This window comes from Schistocerca piceifrons, chromosome 1 (assembly GCF_021461385.2).
Source record: "Schistocerca piceifrons isolate TAMUIC-IGC-003096 chromosome 1, iqSchPice1.1, whole genome shotgun sequence".
Classification (NCBI taxonomy): domain Eukaryota; kingdom Metazoa; phylum Arthropoda; class Insecta; order Orthoptera; family Acrididae; genus Schistocerca; species Schistocerca piceifrons.
In genome coordinates, this window is record NC_060138.1 from 197,893,002 (window position 1) to 197,919,685 (window position 26,684).

Genomic DNA, 26,684 nt, shown 5'->3' on the forward strand with positions numbered 1-26,684 from the left:
CTCCTAGAACAATTTGAGATCTGAGTGCCTCAGTTTATTTTCACATCTCTAACAGTTTCTGCACAGCGACATCTTGAAACTATAAAAAACGTATTTATTACTTTCGCTGATTGTCTTACTTCAGTTAAGATTCTCGTCTCCGTATCAAGCTAATAAGCTCAATTACCGATGAAGGTTTGCGAATATCGCTAGATGTCGCGTTGTAGAAGAGTTAACACTGAAACTGAAATGTGAAGTTAGTTTTGATAGCAGATTAAGAAAAAAAATCTTTCATTTCTTTTCATCGAAAATTTGAGTACTGTTTCTTATTTACCGAACAAATTGCCCATGAAGTTTTAGCTGTGGACCGTTATGCCAATAATCAGCGTATTTTCGTCTTTGATTTTTTCTTACCCTCTACTGTCGAAAAACTTCATCGTTATTTTCTTAGAGGAAAGATAAGAGATATGAAGAGTATATGATAGAATAAATAGCTAATAGCTATTCATGCTATTTTTAACTCCAAATAATGACTGAAAGGGATACTGGTGGTGCCGGCCGAGTGGTTCTAGGCGCTTCAGTCTGGAACCGCACGACCGCTACGGTCGCAGGTTCGAATCCTGCCTCGGGCGTGGATGTGTGTGATGTCCTTAGGTTAGTCAGGTTTAAGTAGATCTAAGTTCTAGGGAACTGATGACCTCACATGTGCTCAGAGCCATTTGAACCATTTGGATACTGGTGGTACTGTTGGTTACGGTGAGTGCCAAGAGAAGGAAGCGAAGCATTACCCATATGTCACTTCTTGAAGACTATTACTTTTTCATCGAATAGTCATAAAACAACTTTGGAAACTGAGTATTATTTAACAGATAAACTTTTGATTTTAGGTACATGGTTAGCGAATAAAAGTACGGCTGTTTTCTGGAACGTACGATGCTTATAAACAAGAGGATAAGAAAATATAAAGGTGAAAATAGGAAAGGTAAAAAGTAACTCCTCCATCAGGCCCAGAGAACCGCGCGCTGCCGACCGGCCGTCATGCTGCCTTGCCAAGCAGCTGCCCAGTAATGCGCGAGCTTCATGTACGTGCTGACCACTTCTAAACGTAAGCTTAAATATACGTTCGTTCTGAAGAGAAACACTATCCATTGCAGCTCGCTATAATTCATTTTCTTTCCCCTAAAAATTTTCTCGTCATCGTTCTGACAGGGTATTTAAGATAATAATTTACCTTTTTATATGTTCTGTAATAATAATGTAGTTACAGTCCTCAGCTTAACTTTGCTACACTCCTACAGCACGATTTCCTGATTTCTTGTGGAAATCGGTCAAGAGAAAATGACAAGTCTGCAACTTTTTTCAGAGTTCAGAGAGTGGCGGAAACGTGAAGTGATGCTGATTTTAAGAACAGCAATGTCCCTACATTCCGCTGGAGCGACACCAGGTAAATAAAAAGCATTGAATGTTCATTAACGTCTGTTGTATGTAATGTGTATTCTAAAATGTCTTTTTCTTTTTGTCGATATCATGTCGCAAGAGCAAGTTACAGCAAGGTGATCTGGTGGTGCTCTACGGACGCAGCAATCATCAGTGTGGGTCACTGTACGATTGGTGCTGGAAGTTTGGGAGGAGACAACAACTAGAGATCATTGTCAAGAAATAGTACGCTGTCTATTAATAACAATATCAGTCTTGAAAAAGTTTTTCATGTGTAATAATCTATGTAACAGCTATCAGTGCTTGATTAAAAAACACATGTCTTCGTTAACTTGCGTCGAGTACCTCTTTAGAGTGTAGTAATACTTCTACAACGACAAGAAAAGAAATACTTGTTCAGTTTACAGAAAAGTGATTAATATGTCAGATGTCTGTTAGTGAGTCATCTCAAAAGGAATTTCTTCATTTATCGAATTTATTCTGAGCAGGCAATCAACATTGGTGAGAAAATACTAAATTTCAAAGTATTACAGACCTCAAGCAATATTGTTGGAAACTGACATTACTACCTTAAAAGAAGCGATTTAGTCGTGATAGTAATATTGTAAACAGTGATAATTACTGTATTTAAAAGTGAGATCATGTCCGTAAAAATAAGTTGGGTAATGATTCAAATTAGAATTAAAACTAGCTTTACGCAAACCATTGGATCTTAGAATATTACTCGTACATCAAGTTTGCAAGAAATCATAACATATATGGATGGCTACTGATAACTGATTTAATGTCCAAAGCTGTTATGAAGCCTGTTAACATGGAAGAACTGAGAAGACTAACGAATACCAGATTCTACAGTGGAACTTAGAAGAAGTTCTAGCGTTGAATCTGTCAGAATTAATATACGGAAATATTACGGAGCAATTCAGTTAAACAGAACCTGTGTATTATCGATTGCTGACGCAACGCATCATTGTTTTTAGTGTAATGCTCACAATTTTGCGCTTCAACAACAATTTGCATTAATTTTCTGATGCATTCGTTTCTCTCCTACGCGGTTTAACGGCCCTACTAGGACTCTGAAGAATTATTGAACCTATTGGTAGTTACTACTTCGTGAGAAGTGAAAACATCTACACTTTGCCTTTCTCGACTTCGAAAAGGCCTTTGCCCGAGTGCCACACGAGTTAATTTGGTTCAAATGACTCTAAGCATTTTGGGACCTCACATCTAAGGTCATCAAGCCCCTTGACTTAGAACTACTTAACGCTTTCCACTCCCCCATCGAGTGGCGCTCAACATTGCAAATTTTCTTTTCCGCTCCGATGTCAAGCCTCATTCGACACGATTATTTGTAGCTCTAACATGCTTCATGTCGATTCTGACTGTACTCGGCATCAATGCTACATAGTGCTGCCATGTGTATAAAGAAAGGAAAGGAGGTACTTCTTTTTTGGGTAGTTCAGTTCAATGTGCTTAAGAATTATTTCAATCCTATACAGTGTGCAGTACAGAACTGGATGAACCACGCACTAACATACAAACTAATAACTCGAGAATAAAAATAGATATCACTTGAGGGCAAACTCTAAATAGAACTTCGATACATTAGCTACATTTCAAAGCCAATAATGTATGATATAACGTAAACCAAACGTAAACTAGTATTAACATGAAAATTCCCCATAAGCACATGCAATGGCTTACTTTATTTCAAAGTTGAACCATAAAGATAACGAATTACGAAAAGATTGTCAGTTCATTATCATGCTAACATATTTTACTATGAGATGTTTAAAGTTTCAGTCTTTTTTAGTGAATAGTTTCCTTAAAATCGGATGAGAAGTGTTTCAGAGAGGCCATCACTTTTGCGCTAGCGAAGTTCCTATTTAAAAATATCACACCAAGAAAAGTTTTTACTGTCATGTCTCTGTAAATATATTTGAACGAAAGCGCATTCTTTGTTTTAATATACACCCTAATTCTTGGTCAATGGCTTCATTGTTTCCACAAGGAGATCCGCGCAATTTGCTGTGGCGCGCTGCCGCCTAGGGAGCGGCTATTTAAATAAGAGCGTGCGATGCCGCCTTGTGCCTGCTTTACGGAGTGCAAAGGGTTATACCTAACTAACCTAAGGACACCACACACATCCATGCTCGAGGCAGGATTCGAACCATTAACCGTAGTAGCAGCGCGGTTCAGGACTGAAGCGCCTAGAACCGCTCGGCCACAGTTAATTTGGCTTGCTCTGCGAAGGCATGGTGTACCTGAAGAGTTTGTTAGGTGGATCAGAGTGCTCTACCAAAACCCGAAGAGCCGGGTACAGTCAGCTGCCGGACTATCTGAAGACTTCCTTATTTAAGTGGGAGTTCATCAGGAATCTGCCATCTCACCGCTCCTATTTATCACTGTCATGGATACCGTCACACGAAACCTGCAGAAAACCTCACTCTGGACGTTACTGTAGGCTGATGATGTGCTACTGGCCAGTGAAGAGAAGAATGATGTACAACTTCAAGTCCAAGCCTGAAATGACCGCCTCGCCGATGTAGGACTACGGCTCAATGTGTTGAAAACATATTACCTTTCGACATATTTAAATGACTCTGTAACCATCAGAATCAATGGTGTTGACCTCCCAAAAGCAACGACTTTTAAGGAAGTGGGCTCGACTATTGCTGCCGATGGAAATCTCAGTGCAGAAATCTCTAACCGCCTTAGCAGCTCGTGACTCAAATGGCTTTCCATTACGGGAGTACTAAGCGACAAGAAAATTCCAAACAGGCTCAAATAAAAAGTATACCGATCGGTAATCCGTCGAGTTGCACTGTATGGGGCTCAATGCTGGCCTTCAACAAAGGAAGTAGAGGAAAGACGTGCTGTTATGGAGACGAAAATGCTTAGGTGGACTAACATTGCATGACCACCTCACAAATAATGATGTTCGCAGGCTGTATGGTGTTTATACTGCTACAACGATGAAATATAATATTACGACGATGTCAAACCTTATTTTCATGATATAAAGAAGAATTGACGATATTAAAAATGTAATTATAACTTTATTATTTTAATTTTTGTGCTCAGTGAATCAAAGACTTTCTAGTTCACGGAATAAACTACCATTGTTTGTACTACGAAACTGTATATGATTGTTAAGTGAGAGAGACATTTGGTCGGGGCGGATTTTGTTCTCATACTGGTCGGTAGAGAAAGAAAAGTTTCTTAATCGATGTATGTAAGGTGAATGTATAAAGGCTATAAAAAGGAGGGAGAGAGATAATCCTTGCGGACAATCACCATATTGTATAAGAAAAGGTAAATACAAGTTATTCAAAACAAATATCTCTAAAGTGTATCGTCTTGTGATTTCTAAAGACTGAAAATTGCGGTGTTTAATCTAAACCTGTCCTGAATAACAGCGAAGAACATTTATGTCATCATATATTTTCTTGGTTAGACCACGGTTGTGATTCGCATGTTACTTTTTGTTACGCGACGTGTGAGGACTATTTTCATTATACGCGCAAAAGTGCACACAGCTTTAACAGAACCTGCATCTTTCGGAAACGATAACTCTTAATCAGTACAATTACGCGAATACCGTCTAAATCGCAACCGTGATCACAAATGTGTTTCCTGGACCTGATTTTTATAAATGTGTAGACTTGAAAGCGTACAGCATTGCACCATCGCTGGCTCGCAACAATTGAAAGAAAACGAAACAGGTAGTGAACAACTTTAAATTTTAACGCCGTCAGCGTTACGAAATCAGAACGACGTAAGTTAATTAATTAAATATTAAAAGGTAGAGAATTATTAAATTTTAAAGATTAAATCATAGCAAGAATTTAAAGCATTTTAGCATCATCACGTTTCTTTGCATTAGTACTTGAGTATCAGATACCACCATATATATTTAAAAGACAGCGCATTAATAAAATTTCCACCTTTTATAATTATTATTACAGCAATTCATGTTGCACCAATAGTAGACAAAATAAGAGAAATCCGCCTACGTTGGTACGGGTATGTACTTGGAGCAGCCGAGACAACAGTGGCAAAGACCAGTTTCAAGCTAAATGTAAATGGCAAACGCTAGGAGGACGAGCAAGGCAGCGATGGCTTGACGCCCAGCATAAAGACCTCATGATCTCAGGCCTTCACCCTCACCAGGCACAAGATCGCAAGAAGTGGCGACAACGAGGCAAAGCAGCGGACCCCACCAGCACGCGGGACAAACGCTAAGGAAGAAGAAGAAGATGATGATTGAACCTATTGGTAGTTAATAGGAGCAAAGGTAACAGAAAACTCATAGCATTCGGTGAACGTAAGATATTTAGAATGGTCAAACTACTACTTCAGGAGAGCGTTTCTACGTGTCACTAAAAAGAAGGTGAAACCAGATCTGAGAAGATTTCGCACAACATCAGTTATTCTCATAAATACCCAGAAGCGGAGAGATATAGACTGTGGGGGAGAAGAACCACGGGAGACATAAGTGCATGCTTTATTGAAGACTGTATAGATGAGTACCGCACGTGGATCGTAATATAAAACGGAAGCCTTCTGCAAACCAAAAGTGTACCGGGTCATCACAGAGGATAGCTTTGTGACAGTTGCGGGGTTCGTGTTTTGAGCAGATGTAAGCTCCTACGAGGCAAGTGTTGTTGAGGAGACGGGACACTGGTTGGATTTGGGGTTTTCTGTGTACAATAATATTGTCAATAGGGTCCAAATCAGTACCAGCGGAGCGAAGAACAATTAACCCAATACAGCTGATGAAAAGGCACATACGATTTGTATTAAGACAGTTAAATGGACGTAGTAGTGGAAGAGATGAATTTGAGTATACCAGTATAGTGTTTTCTTAACCATCCGCGAGATAATTGTGTCAGAGAGGCAAACAGCGTGGATCGCAACGAGAACGATGATATCCCTGAGCAGTGTTCTTTGCAGAAGGAAGGCGTGTTGCGTGCTGCACATTTGTTAAGTACGGACTTGCCAAAGACGTTGGACGTTATCATCCGTTGCTTACCTGCATGGCGCTGAGGACATTTGGGTTCCTGTAGTCCAGGTCTGGCTGCTTCTCGTGGAACTGGTGCAAGTAGTACATATTTCTCGTCGGGCTCCATTTCCAAGCGCTTCCTTCGTCGAACATATTTTTCTGCAACGAAACAAGCAACTCCATTAATGTGAAACATTCTATTAATTTTGAGGGTGAAATTCCTTGCACCCAAGTGGGACAAGTGCCGGTTAAAAAATATGTCACAGATTGCTATTGTAAGTGGGTCTGGGCCCAAATTGGGTTCCTCGCCTTTTCGATGACTGAGTCAGCACGCTTCACAGATTCAGCCATTGATTCTCCCTTCTACCAATCTCGCACTATCTCTCAGACTCTAGACAAAACTTTGAACAATGTCACCGTATCAGAGAACCTCTGAGACAAAAACAAAGGCGTTGTCGCACAAAATCACGTTATAGTGTTTGTTTTCAAATAACTAATATATGTAGTGAACTTAGAAAATGTTTGCTCAAAAGTATTCAGACACGTTAGTGGACATTACTTTGTGGTGTGTCCATCCTGCACCTTTATGATGGTTTGAACTCGGCTGGAGACACTTTCAAGGAGGCGTCTGAACGTCTGTGAAGTAATTAATTGCAAAGCACTTTATTCACATTGGTAAATGGGCTTCCACGGAGTAACATTTCATTCGTCATTGAGACCTAAGGCTCCTATACCTAGCTGCAGGGCTTTCTGCTGATTACTGTCGAGTATGCAGCGGCTTTAGGGGAACCATTCTATACAATAGCAGCCTTAACCCAGTTGCACAAGCACAATTCCATGTTTCTTAACTATAAAACAAATTATTGTTAGAGTAATTCTACGAAAGTAAAAATTAATGAAAGTTTCACATTCCTAAAAACGTAAAATTGATGACACAAATTGCACGTTAATTGCTTGTCTTAAGAAAAGTATGAATCTGAGTGTTGTAGGCCAGCTGACATGTAACTCACCCAGTTATTTGGCACCGATCCGTTGTCCTTGCCATCAAGCCACACGTAATAGTCTTTGTAGATTTCGTGGTTCTCGTATGTTGGATTGCTCGAAGCTACGAACCACTCGTGCTCGTCACTGGTGTGGTTCGGAACGAAGTCTAGAATCACTTTGATACCTGCAAAACACAAAAAGCCATGATATGAAGCACATAAGCAGCAATGACGCGTCCAACGAGACCGCCAGAAATAGATGGCGTTCCTCATTGGCTGTGTTAAACTTCATTTGACGCAAATTCAGTTGGTCAACACTTGGTCGACTCCTGACATTTCAGACTCTCATGGAATGAGATTTAGCTGTGACATACTATCGAAGATCATGTCGGTAAAAACAGACATACTGTTTTGGTACGACAGCCTTCGTAGCATGTGTCACATTTGTCAGTTCTTATTGATTCGTTTGGTTTGAATTTCGGCCAGTTGAAATGTAATCTGAATTAATTATCAGAACAGGTACAGGATCAAGAGAAGGGATTCTAGTGTTATGTGTGATGCTGGAAAGAAGGCAGTAGACGAAACTGACCAAAGCACAGACCAACATTTCTGGCTCTGGGAGCGGTAAGATTTTTGCCCACACTTCATATCGCAGTTGAGCGAAGTGTATTACATGCATGACATCACAAAGTGGAGTGTGACACGAACAACAGATGGTTCCTCGAGCATACCTTTCTTGAGGAGCTGCATCATCTGAATAATCTTGTAAATTATTGGGTGCTGTGATTGAAGGCGGAGAGATTACCTCGGTCTAGCGTGCCAAAACGTATCTTTTCGTTTAATTATTACTACTAAAGTACACTACTGGCCATTAAAATTGCTACACCAAGAAGAACTGCAGATGATAAAAGCTATCATTTGCATATCACAGCATCTTCTTCCTGTCGGTTAAATTTCGCGTCTGTAGCACATCTTCGTGGTGTAGCAATTTTAATGGCCAGTAGAGTACATTTATAACACATCTGTCTTGGATGTTGCTGCTAACAAAGCACTTGTCAGGGTTGTAGCCTCTTTTCCAGATTTTGCTCGTGAAGGAGTAAGGCAGCTTTGAGTCATGTAGGAGAAAGAAGTTATTGAATTGGATCCATTTTTCTAGCATTTGGCCATTGCCATCAGTTTCGTGGTATCACCAGTTTATGCTGTGGCAGTTGAAGTAACTTAGGATAAACCGTGTCTTTTGGTTTCTGAAGTTGCCTGGCATAATAAGCTTACGTTTTTCAACTAGGGGCTTATATACGGATGTCACTATCAAGGTTCCGCGTTCGATAGTTTAGTTAAGATCTCAGTGCCATTCGCTATTATTTTCCCTGTGGTAGTTAAGGCCAGGTCAGTTCTAATGAAAGCTGCACCATCATTTGTATCTATATGCATCCTATTAATATGGGTCTCATGTGCTGATTCACCTCAGTAGACACAGTATATCCCATTTATGCATTTGCTATAGCTGCGAAGTTGTGACTTGTTCGTTCTTGGTTATTGCCTCGCCATTCAAACTAGCAGTAGTCAGAGATGGCCCTGAGAAGTGCTCTTTATTTGATTTTCTCTGGTGATGGGAGGATTGGCCTGTGCCCTCATGCACTTCGTTTCCAGGGAGTCCCGGCATTTCCTAGTCTCATGGTGGCGTCGAGTGAAAACGCACACTTGGAGGCTCCTTCCGCCCTCTCCACAAGAATGCCAAGAATACTCTTAGTACAGATGGATTTTAATCTTTTTACGTTGTTTCTGATGATAAAGTCGTTTGTGTACACTTTTTTTCCCACGAGTACTACAGTACTGTCTTTGTCTGATTTTGTTACAGTAGTATAGTATTCTGTGCTTATAATTTTTTATTTAGATATTTAAAATTAGGTTAATGACCGTTATTTCAGAGTTCATTGTTTTCTTTTCTAATCTATGTTGGTAGACATGTTTTTAAGTTTTTCATCTGTTAATTCTCTAGTTAGCTCTGTATTTACGTTCCTGTGATCGTGTATTTATTTTGTGGTGAGAATATACTTAAACTCTATAGTGAGAGCTTTTGTCTGTTGTTTGTTCATTTGCTTCACAGTCAACATCATTTTTTAAACCCGTTTTTTTGTTTATTGTCGCTTGGTGTTATGCTTGTAAGAGTGATAATCCTTGAATAGAAATAATGTGTGTGTGTGTGTGTGTGTGTGTGTGTGTGTGTGTGTGTGTGTATTTGTGTATCCGTGTTTGTTGTTTTGAGGCTCTGTATAGAGTGTTTTCAGGTCTGTAATTTTTGGTGTTACAACGATCCTCCACTATAATTGTTCCTGTATGTTTAATATACTATCGCAACTGAATGTGAACTAAGCCTCGGCACTTGACACATCACTTCTCTGTGTTACACATATTGCACATAACTGTCTCCATTGGTATTGAAGTAGCTGCATGTGTGAGGGCTCTATTTATGTGTTGTTACATCAAAGCAACACAGAAATTCTGAAAATATCCACCATTTTCACGTCTTCAAGTGATGTTCTCGTTCCTGCACAGGAGTAGCACGTAAGTCTTGAGCCGTCTTGTGTGTTGGATTGGTTGTGGCTGTAGTAGTGCATAGCCCTGAGATACGAACTTGAAGTCCTTGTGATTGGAAGGCGGAGTAAAACTCCCTATACAGTCAGACGAATTTACTTTTAAAACGTAATGAAACACTGATGGAATGAATATTGTCTTATTAAATCTCAATTTAACAGAGGTCGGCCAATCTTTAAAAGTTCATAGTCATACATGGAATACACAGCTCATTTTTTCAAATGCAGAGAATATTTCAGTTAAAGAAGGCATCCAACTATAAATGAAAATGCATTTTTATAAAATATGCTATTCATTTCCCTTAATGTGCATTTATGTGAGAAACCGTCAAAACGATGGCAATGAATGCAAAGGTAAAGAGCAGTTATGTGTAATTGTGATCTTAGTATCAATTTTAGGATCGCGTAACAAATATTGCCAACGGTTAAGCGAAGACCATATCACGAAGCGCTAATGAAAATAGACTCGAAAGAACAGATGCAAAGTGCGTCCTGCAAATCAAGCAGGTAAGTATGGTCATCAGTTACTGAAACGACTAACTCAGCGAAGTTAAAAAATACCGCAATCCGTGAACTATTCCACGGGAGAGCGTTGTTGGCCAAATCTCACCAAATAAACGTCACGTGTTCTGTTGCCAGAGCGCCGGCTGTGAGCTGCAGTTAATTGTATAGTGGACCCATCTTCTCATCTGCGGCCCCCGAGGACGGCAGCAGGGCAGTCAATCAAGAAGGCAAAAGGCAGAGAGTGTCTGAAAATAAATTCTAGCTTCTCACTGAAGTTTTGGAACAGTTCCAAGTTATCCACCAATGACGATAATGGGTCCGAGCGCCATCCAATCTCTAGCCAAGTTTTTCCGAGACTACGAACGCCGCCCCAATGAAATTTCAAGATTTCGATAGAACGTCAGCAAGAGTGAGACGTTTTGTTTATTTTGTCGGTAGGGGCATGGCAGGAACTACCATATTTCTAGCCACGTTTCAGAGCAACCATTGAGAGGCTGTGTCTTGTGGCTCCCATAGAAATCTTCCAAACACCGCTTTCTTTCAGTAATGGAGGCATTCCACGTAGGCATCGCTCCTTTGCACGAGGGCTTTCAAGCTGCCTGTGTGCGTGTCACTTCCAGTTGCGTTAACATGGCCAGCCCCGATTGGGGTGATGGTGGGTTGGGGGGTGGGATGGGGGCGAGTGCACTGTTGAAGGCTACATCAATCCTGACCACTTAAAGCTACACATTTATGGCTGTGACAAAGGTCCCTCCGCTGTCTCTCTCTCTCTGCTTCGGCTGCGGTGCTGAATATACTGAAAAATACAGCTTCTCAGAAATCGAAGAGGACAGCTAGCTTCACCATGGCCAACATATGGAATTACATGCGCATTTACAAATACAGATACGAATTCATATGTTAATGGGGCTGAGGGGTACTATTAGACCCTAAAAATACGAATAAAATAGGTAGAGTGGCGCTACATGAAAAGTTAAACCACCTTACACTCTCTACTTGCTGTGAGGCTGTCGTGGAACTACTAACAAACTTAGCTAAGGCTCGCATCTACTAAATAAATATTCCTAAAGTTTGTGTGGGATGCCATGGTTTTTGTATTGTCACTTGATTCAGGTAAAGATGAAAACTTATTACACAAACTGTGTGGTGACAAATGTACACCTATAACAGTCATAGCGATGGCTGTTCGTCCATATTATGCACAGGTAAAACTCTTGCACATAAACATACATTGTAGAAACTGTTCTAGATGTTTCACTAATCAAATTGGACATCTGAAGCTCTACAGCTATCTGCTTTATTCACAGGGTTGCGATTTTGTACATACACTGACATCCATTCGACAGTACTATTCGCCACATCTTAAGAAATGGCTGACGACAAATTAAGAACTATATTGTGCGACCCCCCGACAAAGACCGACTGGGAGCGCGTTAATCACCCCGCGGGGAGGTCATTCGCGATGACACATGAACTGATTGACCTCTGTCCGCCACTGTAGCTGAGTGAACTGTGCGCCGGCTTGTGATGCCGGGGGCTCGGGTTTCATTTGAACATTCCCCGTTGGGTTAAAGATTTCCTTCACTCAGAGACTGGGTGTTTGTGTCGCCTTCATCATCATCATTTCATCATCATCGAGGCGTAAGACGCCGAAATGGCGTTACCACAAAAGACTTGCAGCAGGCGATCAGGTTTACCCGCCAGGACGCTCTCGCCAAACGACATTTCATTTCATTGACCTCTATCCCGTTATTCAATTGTTCTTTACAATAAACAATAAAACTCAAATCTCGACTGTATGGAGATAATTTTTAACGAAACTGGAATTATACACTACTGGCCATTAAAATTGCTACACCACGAAGAGGACGTGCTACAGACACGAAATTCAACCGACAGGAAGAAGATGCTGTGATATGCAAATGATTAGCTTTTCAGAGCATTCCCACAAGGTTGACGCCGGTGGCGACACCTACAACGTGCTGACATGAGGAAAGTTTCCAACCGATTTCTCATACACAAACAGCACTTGACCGGCGTTGCCTGGTGTAATGTTGTTGTGATGCCTCGTGTAAGGAGAAGAAATGCGTAGCATCACGTTTCCGACTTTGATAAAGGTCGGATTGTAGCCTATCGCGATTGCGGTTCATTGTATAGCGACATTGCAGCTCGCATTGGTCGAGATACAATGACTGTTGGCAGAATATCGAATCGGTGGGTTCAGGAGGGTAATACGGAACGCCGTGCTGGATCCAAACGGCCTAGCAGTCCAGATGACAGACGTCTTATCCGCATCGCTGTAACGGATGGTGCAGCCACGTCTCGATCCCTGAGTCAACAGATGGGGACATTTGCAAGACAACAACCATCTGCATTAACAGTTCGACGACATTTTCAGCAGCATGGACTACCAGCTCGGAGACCATGGCTGCGGTTAACCTTGACGCTGCATCAAAGACAGGAGCGCCTGCGATGGTGTACTCAATGACGAACCTGGGTACACGAATGGCAAAACGTCATGTTTTCGGATGAATCCAGGTTCTGTTTACTGCATCATGATGGTCGCATCCGTATTTGGCGACATCGCGGTGAACGTACATTGGAAGCGTGTATTCGTTATCGCCATACTGGCGTATCACCCCTCGTGATGGTATGGGGTGCCATTGGTTACACGTCTCGGTCACCTCTTGTTCGCACTGACGGCACTTTGAATAGTGGACGTTACATTTAAGATGTGTTACGACCCGTAGCTCTACCCTTCATTCGATCCCTGCGAAACCCTACATTCCAGCAGGATAATGCATGACCGCATGTTGCAGGTCCTGTACGGGCCTTTCTGGATACAGGAAATGTTCGACTGCTGTCCTGGCCAGCACATTCTTCAGATCTCTCAGGAATTGAAAACGTCTGGTCAATGGTGGCCGAGCAACTGGCTCGTCACAATACGCCAGTCACTACTCTTGATGAACTGTGGTGTCGTGTTGAAGCTGCATGGGCAGCTGTACCCGTACACGCCATCAAAGCTCTGTTTGACTCAATTCCCAGGCGTATCAAGGCCGTTTTACGGCCAGAGTTGGTTTTTCTGGGTACTGATGTCTCTGGATCAATGCACCCAAACTTTGCGAAAATGTAATCACATATCCATTCTAGTATAATATATTTGTCCAATGAATAACCGTTTATCATCTGCATTTCTTCTTGGTGTAGCAATTTTAATGGCCAGTGGTGTATACAAAACTCTTCCAAAAACTCAAAATACACCCTTTGCAATTCTGGTCTTCTCGGAACTCAAATCTGTTAACAGGCCCTTTCGAAGAAGGTTCAGTTTTAAAAAAGCCAGAAGGACGGATTTTTCCAGGGAATTAAACGAGTAAATCAACAACATAAATCCCGTACCCGACGACTTCACACTTTCTGTACAAAGTCTCTGTAAAGTGTCAAAAAACCACATGCCAAGAGGCTGTAGACAGAACTTCATATCGGGATTCTCGGAGGGTACCAATAACATTTTAGCGAAAAATGATTAATGGTACTCAAAAGATCCTGTCAGTGGCGACACAATAGCTTGTGGCACAAATTTTACAAGAGCACGAAGTGAAAGAAGGCAAAAGAAACGTGTCGAAACCTTGGAGAAAGCGGAAATGTCAGGCACGAGCAACATTGCGTGAGATCAGATCAGAAAGTTCTGAGGACCCAAAAGAAAGAAGAGAAATGACCAGAGCGACACCTAATAGAACTACGCATCAACTACTACTATATGGCAAGGCCAGCAAAAAACATGACAAAAGGAAGGTACAATGTGATATTACCACAGAAACCTACAACTTCTCCTCTCATTTCATAATGAAAGAACTGAATGAGGGCATAAACTCCATGAAAATCCGTATTGGTGTTCATGACGTGTGTGTGGAACCGAATTCCAAAAATTGTGTGTTAAGCCTATTTAACTACTGCCCAGAAACGTTCATAATCCCTAAACTATGGAGGAAGTCCAAGGTAAGAGCACTTATAAGAGAAGGAAAAGAACCCGACTCACCAAGCAGCTATCAGCCCTTCTATGTCACCGTTTAAAATTGTCTGAAAGGCTGATAATTAATCGAATCAATAACGTCATTGATTCAAAGCTAATCCCACAGCAAGCTGGTTTCTTGCCAGGTACATCTTGTACTGGCCATATCTTGCCACTCACGGAGTTTATAGAGAAGGGATACAAAAATAAATTAATATCGGGCTTGCCTCTGGTTCAACTAAGCTGGAGGAAGCAGAAAAAACGGCCTTGCTCAGGGAAGTGTTCTAGCCCCCATCAAGTTCAACATATATACGAACTATCAGCCATTACCCAAAGATAATCGACATTTTCCTTATGCTGACGATCTGGCTATCACAGCGTAAGGAAGAACCTTTGAGGAAGTAGAGGTAAAGTTGGAGAATACCCTACAAGCAATGTTAACATACTGCGTTGACAACTCTCAAACCAAATCCAAATGAAACGAAATTTTGCGCTTTTCATCTGCACACACGCCTAGCATTTAGAAAGCTGTGCGTTAAATGGAGTGCGTCTACCCTTGAGCACACAGACCTGTCGACATACCTCGAAGTCATGCTTGACGGGTCCCTAACATACAAACATCAATGTGACAAAATCCGAAATAATGTAGCTGCAAGGAACAATATCTTTAGAAAACTAACTAGCAGTAAGCGGGGAGCCAAACCCACTGCGCTTAGAACCACAGCTTTAACACTTTGCTTTCCCGCAGCTGAGTATGCGTGCCCTTTCTGTTTTAGATAGGCAAAGAAGATCTACATAAGCCTTAATGAAACCTGTAGGCTAGTCACAGGAAGCATGAAGTCCGCTCCTCTGGAAAATCTCTACCAAGCTTCAGGTTTCAGCAGTCCCAAATCTCATAGGGTAGCTCATGAACATATTCAGCACTTCAAATAGATATTCGATGAGCGCCATCCACTACACGGCAGCCTTTATGGATTAAGAAGACTAAAATAAAGATATTGGTTCCTCAGTTACACTTTGGATGAATCCCCTGTCGGCTACCCTATTTCAGAACATTCACCAACTGGTGCTGAATTACATTACAGGTCGTGGAAAACGCTAAACCGTATCAGAACTTGTGTAACCTCTAGCAAAACCAATCTTATAAAATGGATCCTATTAGAAGCGGATGACAATAAGAGCAACTGTGAAAAAATTCAAAATATGGAACGCCTCCTAACGTAACGAAATTATCCTGCACATTGCTCCCTACATGACCTCTGGCTAAGCCCGCCGGAAGCTTTTCACTTAGCCCAGTACTGTGCCAAAAAATTTACAGCTCCGGACACGAGAAAGTAAACCAAGTACTCCGAATATGTAAATTTATACGGATGTAAGTGTTGTACATGCATATTTTCTGTTGTGTGACTGCTTTCTCAGAGACTGATATCTGCGTAAAATTAGAGGAATGGACAGTCGAAGGGAGATCTGAGTAGTGGGTAGTGAGAGAGAGAAACTAATGGTGTGAGATTTCTGGACATTGGATGAATGGAGGTGAGGACCTGAACGACTCAAAGAGAAACGGTTAGTGAAAACAGTGAAAAAAGGTCATATCCCAACTGATTAAAGTTCTTGAAATAATGCAAGGCATTTATTATAACGGAGGAACTGATGCGTGAGGTATGAAAGATGGAAGAGTATGGCTTATTACTGAATTATGGTGACGAATGATTCATTACTTAATATAATTTTGTGGATGCAGAGGACATCTAATTGTTTTATGCACTTTTCTATTTAACAAATCGTTGCACCCATAGGCTTATATATCTTGCATTGCAAGTAAGACTAAAAAACAGCAACTGTATGTAAACTGAAAATGTTAGTCATGCCTGGATATTTTTGCTGCTCTAAATTTATTTATACTTTTCAGAAAAGGTGTTTGAGTCAAGGTAATTTGTGGCCCATGAGCGTCAATAATTATTTTACTGTAGCTATATTCATGTAAAATCAAGAAAGACGTCACACTACATTAGCAAAATCAGAAAAGGTAAAATTGCAGTGTGACTCACCATCCTCAAAAGTCTTGAGCAGGAGATAATACATTGCACATATATTTGAAAAAATTGACAGAGAAAGTTAAAAAAGTAAAAAATCATGTGTACATAATGAGAAAGACTTCTGCCTGTAGCAAAAACAAAACTATTTATTTAGAATCAATCTCAGAGATGGAATTATCTGGACAGTTGATGTATTCATTTGTTGTGTTGGAGCACTTGTGCCTAAGAACTACAATCAGAATAATACCTTGTAGCTATTAGTACATAAAAATATAAAAAGTTTTGAAACCAGTAATAAACTAATTAATGACATGTAAAATTACAGTTTTAGTGTGCAGGAACTATCTTATGGTGTGAAGTATACAGGTGTCCAATTACATGTATATGCATAAATATAATGTATGCAATACGAAGGCAGTTCCTCCTCTAAAGTAAATTTAATTGTGGGGTTTCGTAAGTAAGGAAGTAAAATAAAATATATTTATATAATCACACAATCCAACAAACTCATTTCAAACACACTCAAAAACATAACCCTCATAATTTCAGAAAGAGAGGCACAAAGGCTTAAAAAAAACTAAGGCACCAAACGAGAGATGCCAGCTAAAAATACCCAAGAAACATAATCCCATCGGACCAATAGCAAATTTTAGAGCAGCCTTCAGCTACCCACCAGCAAAGCAAACGTAATCCCTGTTCATTTAGTACTGTAAACTTGAAAATGAGAGGACAATTAAAAATGCCATTCTGCTAATAGCACACGTAAGAGATTTAAAAATCTCACAAATAGCGATAGTGCCTTTTTTTATGTAGAAAGCATATAAAGATATATCCTTGTTAAAAAAGAACCATCGATTTAAAAACCTTAAGAGGTTGCAACCAGCTACCTCAGAAACACGTAAATAAAAAATAAAACTGCTATAGTTAATAAAAAAAGCAAACTATTTTTACTTCAATCACGAGTACTGTACTGTAGGTTCAGATATTCCAGGAATACTAGCCAATATCTTCATCAATCTTTAAGAGGAACTAATATTTGAACATATAATACAAAAGCTACTGGGTCGTTTTCTTGGATGACATATTGTACATTGTAGATGAACCATAGACTAAGGTTCAACAACTGCATAAAGTTATAAATACAATACCTAACGATGCCAGGTTTATAATAGAAGAAGAACAAGAAAGCAAATCTACTTTCTGGGTAAAACCACACAAGAAAAGATAATCACAAAGACTCCTTTTACATACATACAAAACTCACAACATACACAATAATAAATGCATCCTCAAACCACCGCCAGAACTACAAACAAACTGCAGTGAAATACATGTTAAACAGGCTCAATACAGTTCCCCTAAACCTTCTGATTTCCAAGAAGAGGTAACTGCTATAAAACAAGTAACATTAAAAATGGAAAAAGTAGCACTTGTAGATAAACTTGACGGAGAAATAGACATGAAACATGATACAAAAAGAAAAACCAACACATACATGTTCGCACACTGAAAAACAGTTATAAATAGGGTTAAAAATAATATAGGCAGCACAATGGTCTACCACAATAACCTCACACACAAAATAGAGAATATATTCAAAAACCAGCCTATAAACAATGTATACAGAACAAATAATTCAATACAGAAACACATTCCAAACTAAAACCAAAACAAGACACCAGTAGTTTGGTATCTACCAGCGGACTGACAGAGACCGTGACAAAATCTACATCAGAAAGACTGGCGGGACGTTTGCCACTTGGTATAAAGTGCCATTTAGTAGTAAATATAGTAGGAACCACTCAACATTTGCAGGCTTCCTTAAACAGGAATGTTACATATGAATCACAACAGTAAAAGATACGTGTCACGAAAACAATTAAAAATTGATATATCCTGACAGTTTAAGAAAACTACAAAATAGTTATCGCATTATCACACAATAAACAGCTGCGTAATGAGCATAAAACGCCTTTGGTGATATAAATACACAATTTTCAGTAATTACGAAGGCAGATTTAAAATACCTTCATAATTCTGGAAAGAAGGTTCGAAACGAACAAGTGGACGCTACATGTTTCCTTGATTTGAGAAAATCTTTCGATGGGATTAAGTAGGTGTTGTGTTTACGTCTGTGAAGAAAATTGGTTTCTTACTGGAAAGTTAGAAGATAATTTACGAATTCCACAAAAAATCGTGGCGTGACAGGTAACACAGATCGGATAAAATAACAGGCTCCAATCAGAAAAACATCTGTTTAAAATATACATCCAAATGTGAACAAGACAAAAAAACGAATTAAATTAAATGATGAAACGATGCACTGCATCAAATTTTATGCTGAATTAGCGGCAGTTGGACACAGAAAAGTCTGGCCAGATGCGAGTAGGTTTCGCACAGTGATGGTTACGTACAAACTTGCTTGTGTATACAGACAGTTCATCCATTACGGGAATCGACAATCTCGACAATTTTTGCCCGTTATCGACATTAATACTGGCGGGGTGTCGGTCGCAGTGATTCCAAAATGTTCGTGAATTTTTAATTTCAGCGATGTAAATATGACGTTAAGTCACACAGGGAGCAGGCGGCCACTGTACTATGAAAGCTTGCGTCTTGTCAAATTTCGATGTTCAACGTCAACGGGAAGTACCCTACAGGCTTTGATGAGAGAGTTTTCGAGTATCAAAACATGTACTATAAATTGCCGTGCCGTCTGACTGCATTGACTTACAAGCTAACGTTTATTACACCGCCGAGGAACAATATAGTATGTAATGTAACTTTCAACTTGATACGTCCACCCGTTCCTGAAAAAATACTTTTTAACAACCGGACAGAGAGACAGACAGACAGACGGACGGAAAGAGAGTGATCCTATAAGGGTTCAGTTTTTAGCGACTGAGGTACTAAACCCCAAAAACGAAATGAATAAAATATTTTAGGTGTTATCTGATGTACTAAAATCGAGAACATCTTTTGTAAATAAGGATAGTCTATGGTTAGTGTTTGCTCATTTGCTGCGCTTTGCCTTGAGCTATGACATTATTTTACATCAGGTGTGTCTTGCACATACATGTCATTGCAAAAAGAACTGGGGAATTCAACAACTATTGTCTCAATTGTATATGACTTCTTTGACTAAATGACTCCAAAACTCGGTCATGAACATTCCATTAATTTGCTCTTCGCTGAAGTGTCCCTAATTAAATGGACCAGCTGTTTGTCACACATTTTTGTTAGAGATGCTACTGTCTATAATTAATAAGAAGTATTCATTCCGGCCGTTGAAGAGTAGTCGTGATATTATGGTTCACAGTGTGGGCAGAAAATTTTTCCTTACCTCTGCTGTGAGCCTCAGCCAGTAATCTGTCAAAGTCTTCCATAGTGCCGAACATTGGGTCTATCTCTCTGAAATCTGCGATGTCGTAGCCGTTGTCCGCCATGGGCGATTTGTAGATAGGGGACAGCCATATCGCTGCCACGCCGAGGTCCTTGAGGTATTCGAGCTTCTCGATGATACCTGGGGATAAAATAGAAATAAAAGACTCGTTTACATCAACGTTTGTGTCTTCTTAAAAATGAAAGACATTCAAACTTTTTTTTTCATTAGCACCAATTTTGTTGTAAAGCAATTGTCGATTTAATAGGTCGGTGCAATGGAAAGTTGTTTCAGGTATTTGTTACCATTTGATAACCTAACATGTCGAAACGAAATTTAAAACAAAAGAAACACTAGTAGAGCACCTCCATTTAACGTGCTAACTATCCAAATTGGAAATTTGTGGTAAGGACTATGGGAGCAAACTGCTGAGGTCATAGGTCCCTAGGCTTACACACTACTTAATCTAACTTAAGCTAACTTATGCTAAAGACAACACACACAACCATACCCGAGGAAGGACTCGAACGTCCGACGGGGGCTGGTTCAAATGGATCTGAGCACTATGGGACTTAACGTCTGAGGTCATCAGTCCCTCAGAACTTAGAACTACTTAAATCTAACTAACCTAAGGACATCACATACATCCATGACAGAGGCAGGATTGGAAACAAAATGGAATGTTTTATTTCACTGCAAGATTTAGCATGAGGTATGCCATATCTGAAAGGAAGGTAGCTTTCGCAGTATTGTTCTTCAAATAAAAAACTGACTAAAATGATTAGTTACTGATAAGTGACATCTGTAACACATCGGCGTATGAAGTTTGTTTCCTATGCAGCTACTAGTGTAAACGATTCTGTGATTAAAAACTAAATGTTCGGGCAAGACACACAATCAGACATGGTCTCGGGAACTGATTTGGACTCTTTCGAGATGTGGATGGTTGTAAGATCCCTCTTTGGCAGAAATTCAGAAACAGACTGAGGCACTGCTTCCACAAGACAACAGGTCCCAGAAAAAAAAGAACAGAGTAGCCGAGCCGAGCAAAATTTTCCGGATGACCACAGTTGGGAAATACACGGTAATGAAGCTATGGCCATATACAGGCAGACAGCAACAACAAATGGGCAAAAGTGTGTGCTCTTAACCTGACTTACCCCAGCTAATACATATTACGACGTTCTTGGAAAAAGCAAAGCCGGCCGCGGTGGTCTCGCCGTTCTAGGCGCGCAGTCCGGAACCGCGCGACTGCTACGGTCGCAGGTTCGAATCCTGCCTCGGGCATGGATGTGTGTGATGTCCTTAGGTTAGTTAGGTTTAAGTAGTTCTAAGTTCTAGGGGACTGATGACCACAGCTGTTAAGTCCCATAGTGCTCAGAGCCATTTGAACCATTTTTTTTGAGAAAGCAAATCTTCTGTATAGGAACCAGCGTGCAGTCGCCAAAATGTAAAATGCAACTAGCTCATTTCGTCCGCAAGATCAGAAACGGAGTAGATATTGGAGCCCATGTTGACGCTATATTTCTCGACTGAAATCACTCGATGCATTTCCGCACTGTCGCTTCCTGAGTAAAATACTAGCATATCGATTATCGGACGGGCTTTGTGACCAGTTGATAAATGGTGCAATGTTTAGTTATTGAATCATTAACTTCACAGTTACAGGCTTTCGAAAAACATCGATTGCGTTGAGCAAAAATAAGACAACACGTCGTTCTCAATAGTACGAAATCATCTGGCGTAGAAGTCACTTCGGGGTAACACTAAGGGCGTGTCATAGGGCCACTTCATGTTTACGGTGTACAAGGGATGTAACAATAATATATCGAAAATCTTCGAGTGGTTGTGCAGGGAGAATTAAGGATCAAGTTGAGGACGGAATGCCACGTCTGGGAACACCATTGCCGGCCGAAGTGGCCGTGCGGTTCTGGGCGTTGCAGTCTGGAACCGCGATACCGCTACGGTCGCAGTTTCCAATCCTGCCTCGGGCATGGATGTGTGTGATGTCCTTAGGTTAGTTAGGTTTAACTAGTTCTAAGTTCTAGAGAACTAATGACCTGAGAAGTTGAGTCCTATAGTGCTCAGAGTCATTTGAACCATTTCTGAACACCATTCAACGAGGATACAGAAACTATGGGGGAAAACACTTGCCTCTAGGGCACCCCTACCACAGCAAACAGGAGTCATGACGCTGATGGACCGCAGACCCAGTCCCTCGCACTTGTGCTTACAGCGTTCAGGAGGTAAAGTGGCGCATAATGCGGCAATTCCTGCCACAATAGCACTGCCTAGACCGCTAATCGCAACGGAGAAAGAGGCGTCAGAGTTACAACGCAAATTTCCTGGTCCAGCAGCATGCGATCTCCTTTGCGTCGCAGTTGGATGACGGGTCCGGGCAAGAGTGTTCCAATCGGCAGTTTGTTCCTCGAGATACTCTTCACAAGCGCTTGAAGTTCGTTATAATATTTTTGTTGCAACCTATATAAGTAATCTGATCGATAAAGTAGAATACTCCGAGTGGCTCTTAGCGGAAGATAATGGTAGTACTAGGAAAGGTGCAACGGCCAAAAATTGTTAATTAGAATTGCATTAATTCCTTCAACTGCTGACTGGCGTTGTATATATATCAACGGGGACAGGTGAAAATGTGTTCCCCGGCCGGAACTCGAAGCAGGATCTCCTGCTTACATGATGGGAAAATCAGCGAAATAGGGACTCATAAAGAGGCTTACCGACAGACCTTGAAGTGGCCGGAACTGACAATACTGCATTTATCAGCAACACAGCAACAAAAAAGCATGCATTTTTGTAAGTGATATATCCGGACAGTAATGGAGACAATTTTTTTTTTTTTTTTTTTTTTTTTTTTTTTTAAATCATCAGTCCTTTGACTGGTTCGAAGCTGCCCCCCTCCAAGTGTTTCTCTCTTGTGTCAAATTCTTCAAGTCAGAGTGGCACGTGCATCCTACATCCACTCCAATCTCTGTCTTCCCCAGCTATTTTTATCTTCTACCTGTCCCCCTAGTAACATGTAAGTTATTCCTTGATGTCGTAACACATGTCCTGTCATTCTGTACTTTCTTCTTGCCAGTGTTTCCCTTACGTTACTTTCTTCGCCGATTCTGCGCAGAATGCTTCATTCATTATCTTGTCACTCCAACAACTTAAGCATGTTTACTTCATCACAGTTCTCTTGATGCTGGGAAACCAGATCGTAACCAGAGATATAATAAATAACTGCTTTCAGATCTATGATAAGCATAATACCGCTGTGAAGTTCTTGACAGAGACTGTTTCACAAATACAGAGCACGAATAGAAGGACCGATTGATCGAAGTAGTAAAAAATTGGGATAATCTGTTACATGTTCAGGAGCAGTACAAGGGAAACTAATCAATATTCCTTGATGTGGCAGCCTCACTTTCCATTTTACGATGATTCTTCCCTGATCAGTATTTTAGAATCAAGACACAATTTGTTGGTTTTTCTTTGCATTTAATTTCTTATATTTGTATATGAACATACACTGATGGGTCCAAACTTCATAACACCGCCTCACTGAATGCCACTTCGATGCAGGAGGACGTATAAGCAAGTGAAGTGTATGAGTAGAGGAGAGACAATATGGAATCATTGCAGCGACGATACGGGGCACAAGTGGTGAAATCCACAGATATAAGCGACTTTGAGAAAGCGCTGATTGTTATGAACTGGGGCCTGGTAACGAACATATAAAAAAAAAGCGAAGCAGAATTGCTGCTCGCGTGCTATAGTAAGTTGATGTTTTCGGCACCAAATTCACCTGTTCTGAATCCGATGGAACACGTCCCTGGAGATCTCATTACAGAGTCCAGTGCTCATGTAGTCACAAGTGTTTCAGAATGCACTGATCAGCGCACTTAGTTGAAGATGGGACTTCACAGCACGCAACCCAAACGTCTCCGCACGTTGATCGACGAACATCGTCAGTTACGGTTTCAGTGGGCTGGGGAGCATCGAGATTCGACCAAGTAGCAATGTAAATGTGTTGTTTGGTCGGATGAATCACATTTCTTGATACACCAAGTCGATGGTTGCCTCCGGAGACGCTGTCATCCAGGTGGACGGTTGCTCGGAAGATGCACCACCCTACGGATGCACGTCTGTGGGGACAACAGTATGATAAGAGGGATATTCAACTCGGCTTCTATGGGACCTGTGCTAGTAATCGAAGGCACCGTGAAAGGTGAGGATTACGTCAGTACTGTTACGGACTACCTGTATCCCATTTTATTTAGTGTTTTCCCCAACAGTGATGGTATCTACATTTACATCCACGTCTATACCCTGCGAACCACCGTGAATTGCATGGCAGAGCCGGTACCTGAAACTTTGTCGCCATAGTTTACGCCTATCATCAAGAGTCAGCCAGTTCAGTTTCTTCAGCATCTCTGTAACACTCCCCCCTGGATCAAAGAAACCTGTCACCATTCGTGCTGACATTCTCGGTATTTGTTCAATATCCCATGGTAGTCCTACCTGGTACGAGTCCCACACACTTGAGCAACATTACAGGATGGATCGCAAGAGTGGTTTGTAAGCATTCTGCTTTGTAGACTGATTGCACTTCCCCAGTATTCTACCAATAAACCAAAGTCTACCACCTGCTTTATCCACAATTCCACTCCATACGAACTGTTACACTCAGGCACTCGTGTGTTTTGATCTATTCCAACTGTGACTCATAGGATACTCCGCTTTTTCGTTTCGTGAAGTGTACAATTTTACAGTTCTGAACATTTAAAACAAGTTACCAGTCTTTGCACCAATTTCAAATCTTATCAGATCTATCTTAATATTTATGCAGCTCCTTTCAGGCAGTACTTCATTATAGACAAAGGCACCATATGCAAAAAGTCTGAGGTTACTATTAATATTGTTCGCAAGGTCGTTAATATACTACATGAACAGCAAGGTTCCCAACACACTTCCCTAGGGCACACTCGAAGTTACTTCAACATCAGACGATGACTCTACATTCAAGATAAGACTCTGCGTCCTCCCTGCCAAAAATTTCTCAAAGCAGTCACAAATTTCACTTGATACCCCATATGATCGAACATTTGACAATAACCGTAGGTGTGATACAGAGACAAATGCTGCTTGGGAACGAGGAAACATTGCATCTACCTGTCAGCTTTGATCTGATACCTTCAGAATGCCATGTGAGAAAAGTGCGGGCTGGGTTTCACAAAACCGCTGTTTTCGAAATACATGCTGCTTGGCATGGTGGAGGTCATTCTGTTCACGATACCTCATTGTGTTTGCGCTTAGAATATTCTACAACAAATCGATTTCAAGAATACTGGATGGTGGTTTTGTGAATGTGATAGGGATTCCGAGGCCCCCTGAAGCTTTGTTCGGTTTTAAAGATTTCAACACTTCTGACACTAGTACCTATTTCACTTACCATTCCAGCAGTACGAGTGTTAAACTGGGGCAACTGTTCTGGATTTTCCTTTGTAAAGGAACGTTCGAAGACGGAGTTGAGGATTTCAGCTTTTGCTTTGGTACCCTCGTTTTTATTTTCTGTCTCATTCACTAGGGACTGGACACTAAGTTTGGTCCACTAACAGCCTTTACATAAGTTCAGAGTTTCCTTGGGGTTTCCAAAGATCTTTTGACAATGTACTGCCACGGTAATGGTTGAAGGCATGCATTGCTCTCCTGACAGTAAAACGTGTTTCACTCAGATTACCTCTATCTGTGACCCTATGTGTTGTTTCATACCTAATGTGCAGTAGTCTCTCTTTCTTTAGAAACATCTTCCAGCTTTTGAGCCTCAAGGCCGGAACGGTGATACAGTGTGTTGATGAGTATGACGGTGAACTCAGGTTGATAGCTTGGCTATCAAGTTCACCTTATCAGAATCCGATGGACCACATCTGGGACGCTATCACGCACTAGCTTCGCGTCCGAACTCCGCCGGCCCCTAATGTACGGGAATTGCAGGGCCTGGAGCGTATACATTCTTTTTCATAGCAAGGCCGCTTTGGTGGTCATCCGCGGCACCCTAGCAAGACAGTGGTCCGTGGACGATATTCAGCGCCCGTTTTGTTGCCCTTCATGGCAAGTCATCGTGCACTTACATTTCAGCAAGATAATACCCGCCCACATACAGCGAGAGTTTCTACTACATTTCTTCGGTCTTGCCAAACTCTGCCCTAATCTGTAAGGTTGCCAGATCTCTCCCCATTTGAGAACGTTTCGATCCTTATGAGCAAGGACCTCCAACCAGGTCGGGATTTTGACGATCTACACGCGAACTGGACAGAATTTGGTATAATATTCCTCAGGAGGTCACGCAACAACTCTACCAATCAATGCCAAGCCGAATAACTGCTTGTATAAGGACCAGAGGTGGACCACTAAGTTACTGACGTCGTCAATTTGTAAAGCTCTTCCTCTTGAATATCCAGCAAGTGTGGCCGAGCGGTTCTAGGCGCTTCAGTCTGGAACTGCACGACCGCTACGGTCGCAGGTTCGAATCCTGCCTCGGGCATTGATGTGGGTGATGTCCTTAGGTTAGTTAGGTTTAAGTAGTTCTAAGTTCTGGGACACTGATGACCTCAAATGGTTGAAATGGCTCTGAGCCCTATGGGACGTAACTGCTGAGGTCATCAGTCCCCTAGAACTTAGAACTACTTAAACCTAACTAACTAAAGGACGTCACACACATCCATGCCCGAGGCAGGATTCGAACCTGCGACCGT

The 26,684-nt window shown here is 41.1% G+C and overlaps 1 protein-coding gene across 1 annotated transcript in view; it reads right to left on the reverse strand.

The window, feature by feature from the left end:
- LOC124799287 overlaps window positions 1-26,684 on the reverse strand; it is a 292,389-nt gene that overhangs the window by 249,522 nt on the left and 16,183 nt on the right. The window contains exons 2-4 of the mRNA XM_047262901.1: window positions 19,891-20,070; window positions 7,432-7,589; window positions 6,452-6,580 (exon numbers count right to left, since the gene is read on the reverse strand). Coding sequence (XP_047118857.1) covers window positions 6,452-6,580; window positions 7,432-7,589; window positions 19,891-20,070 — 467 coding nt within the window. The remainder of the gene's footprint in view (window positions 1-6,451; window positions 6,581-7,431; window positions 7,590-19,890; window positions 20,071-26,684) is intronic.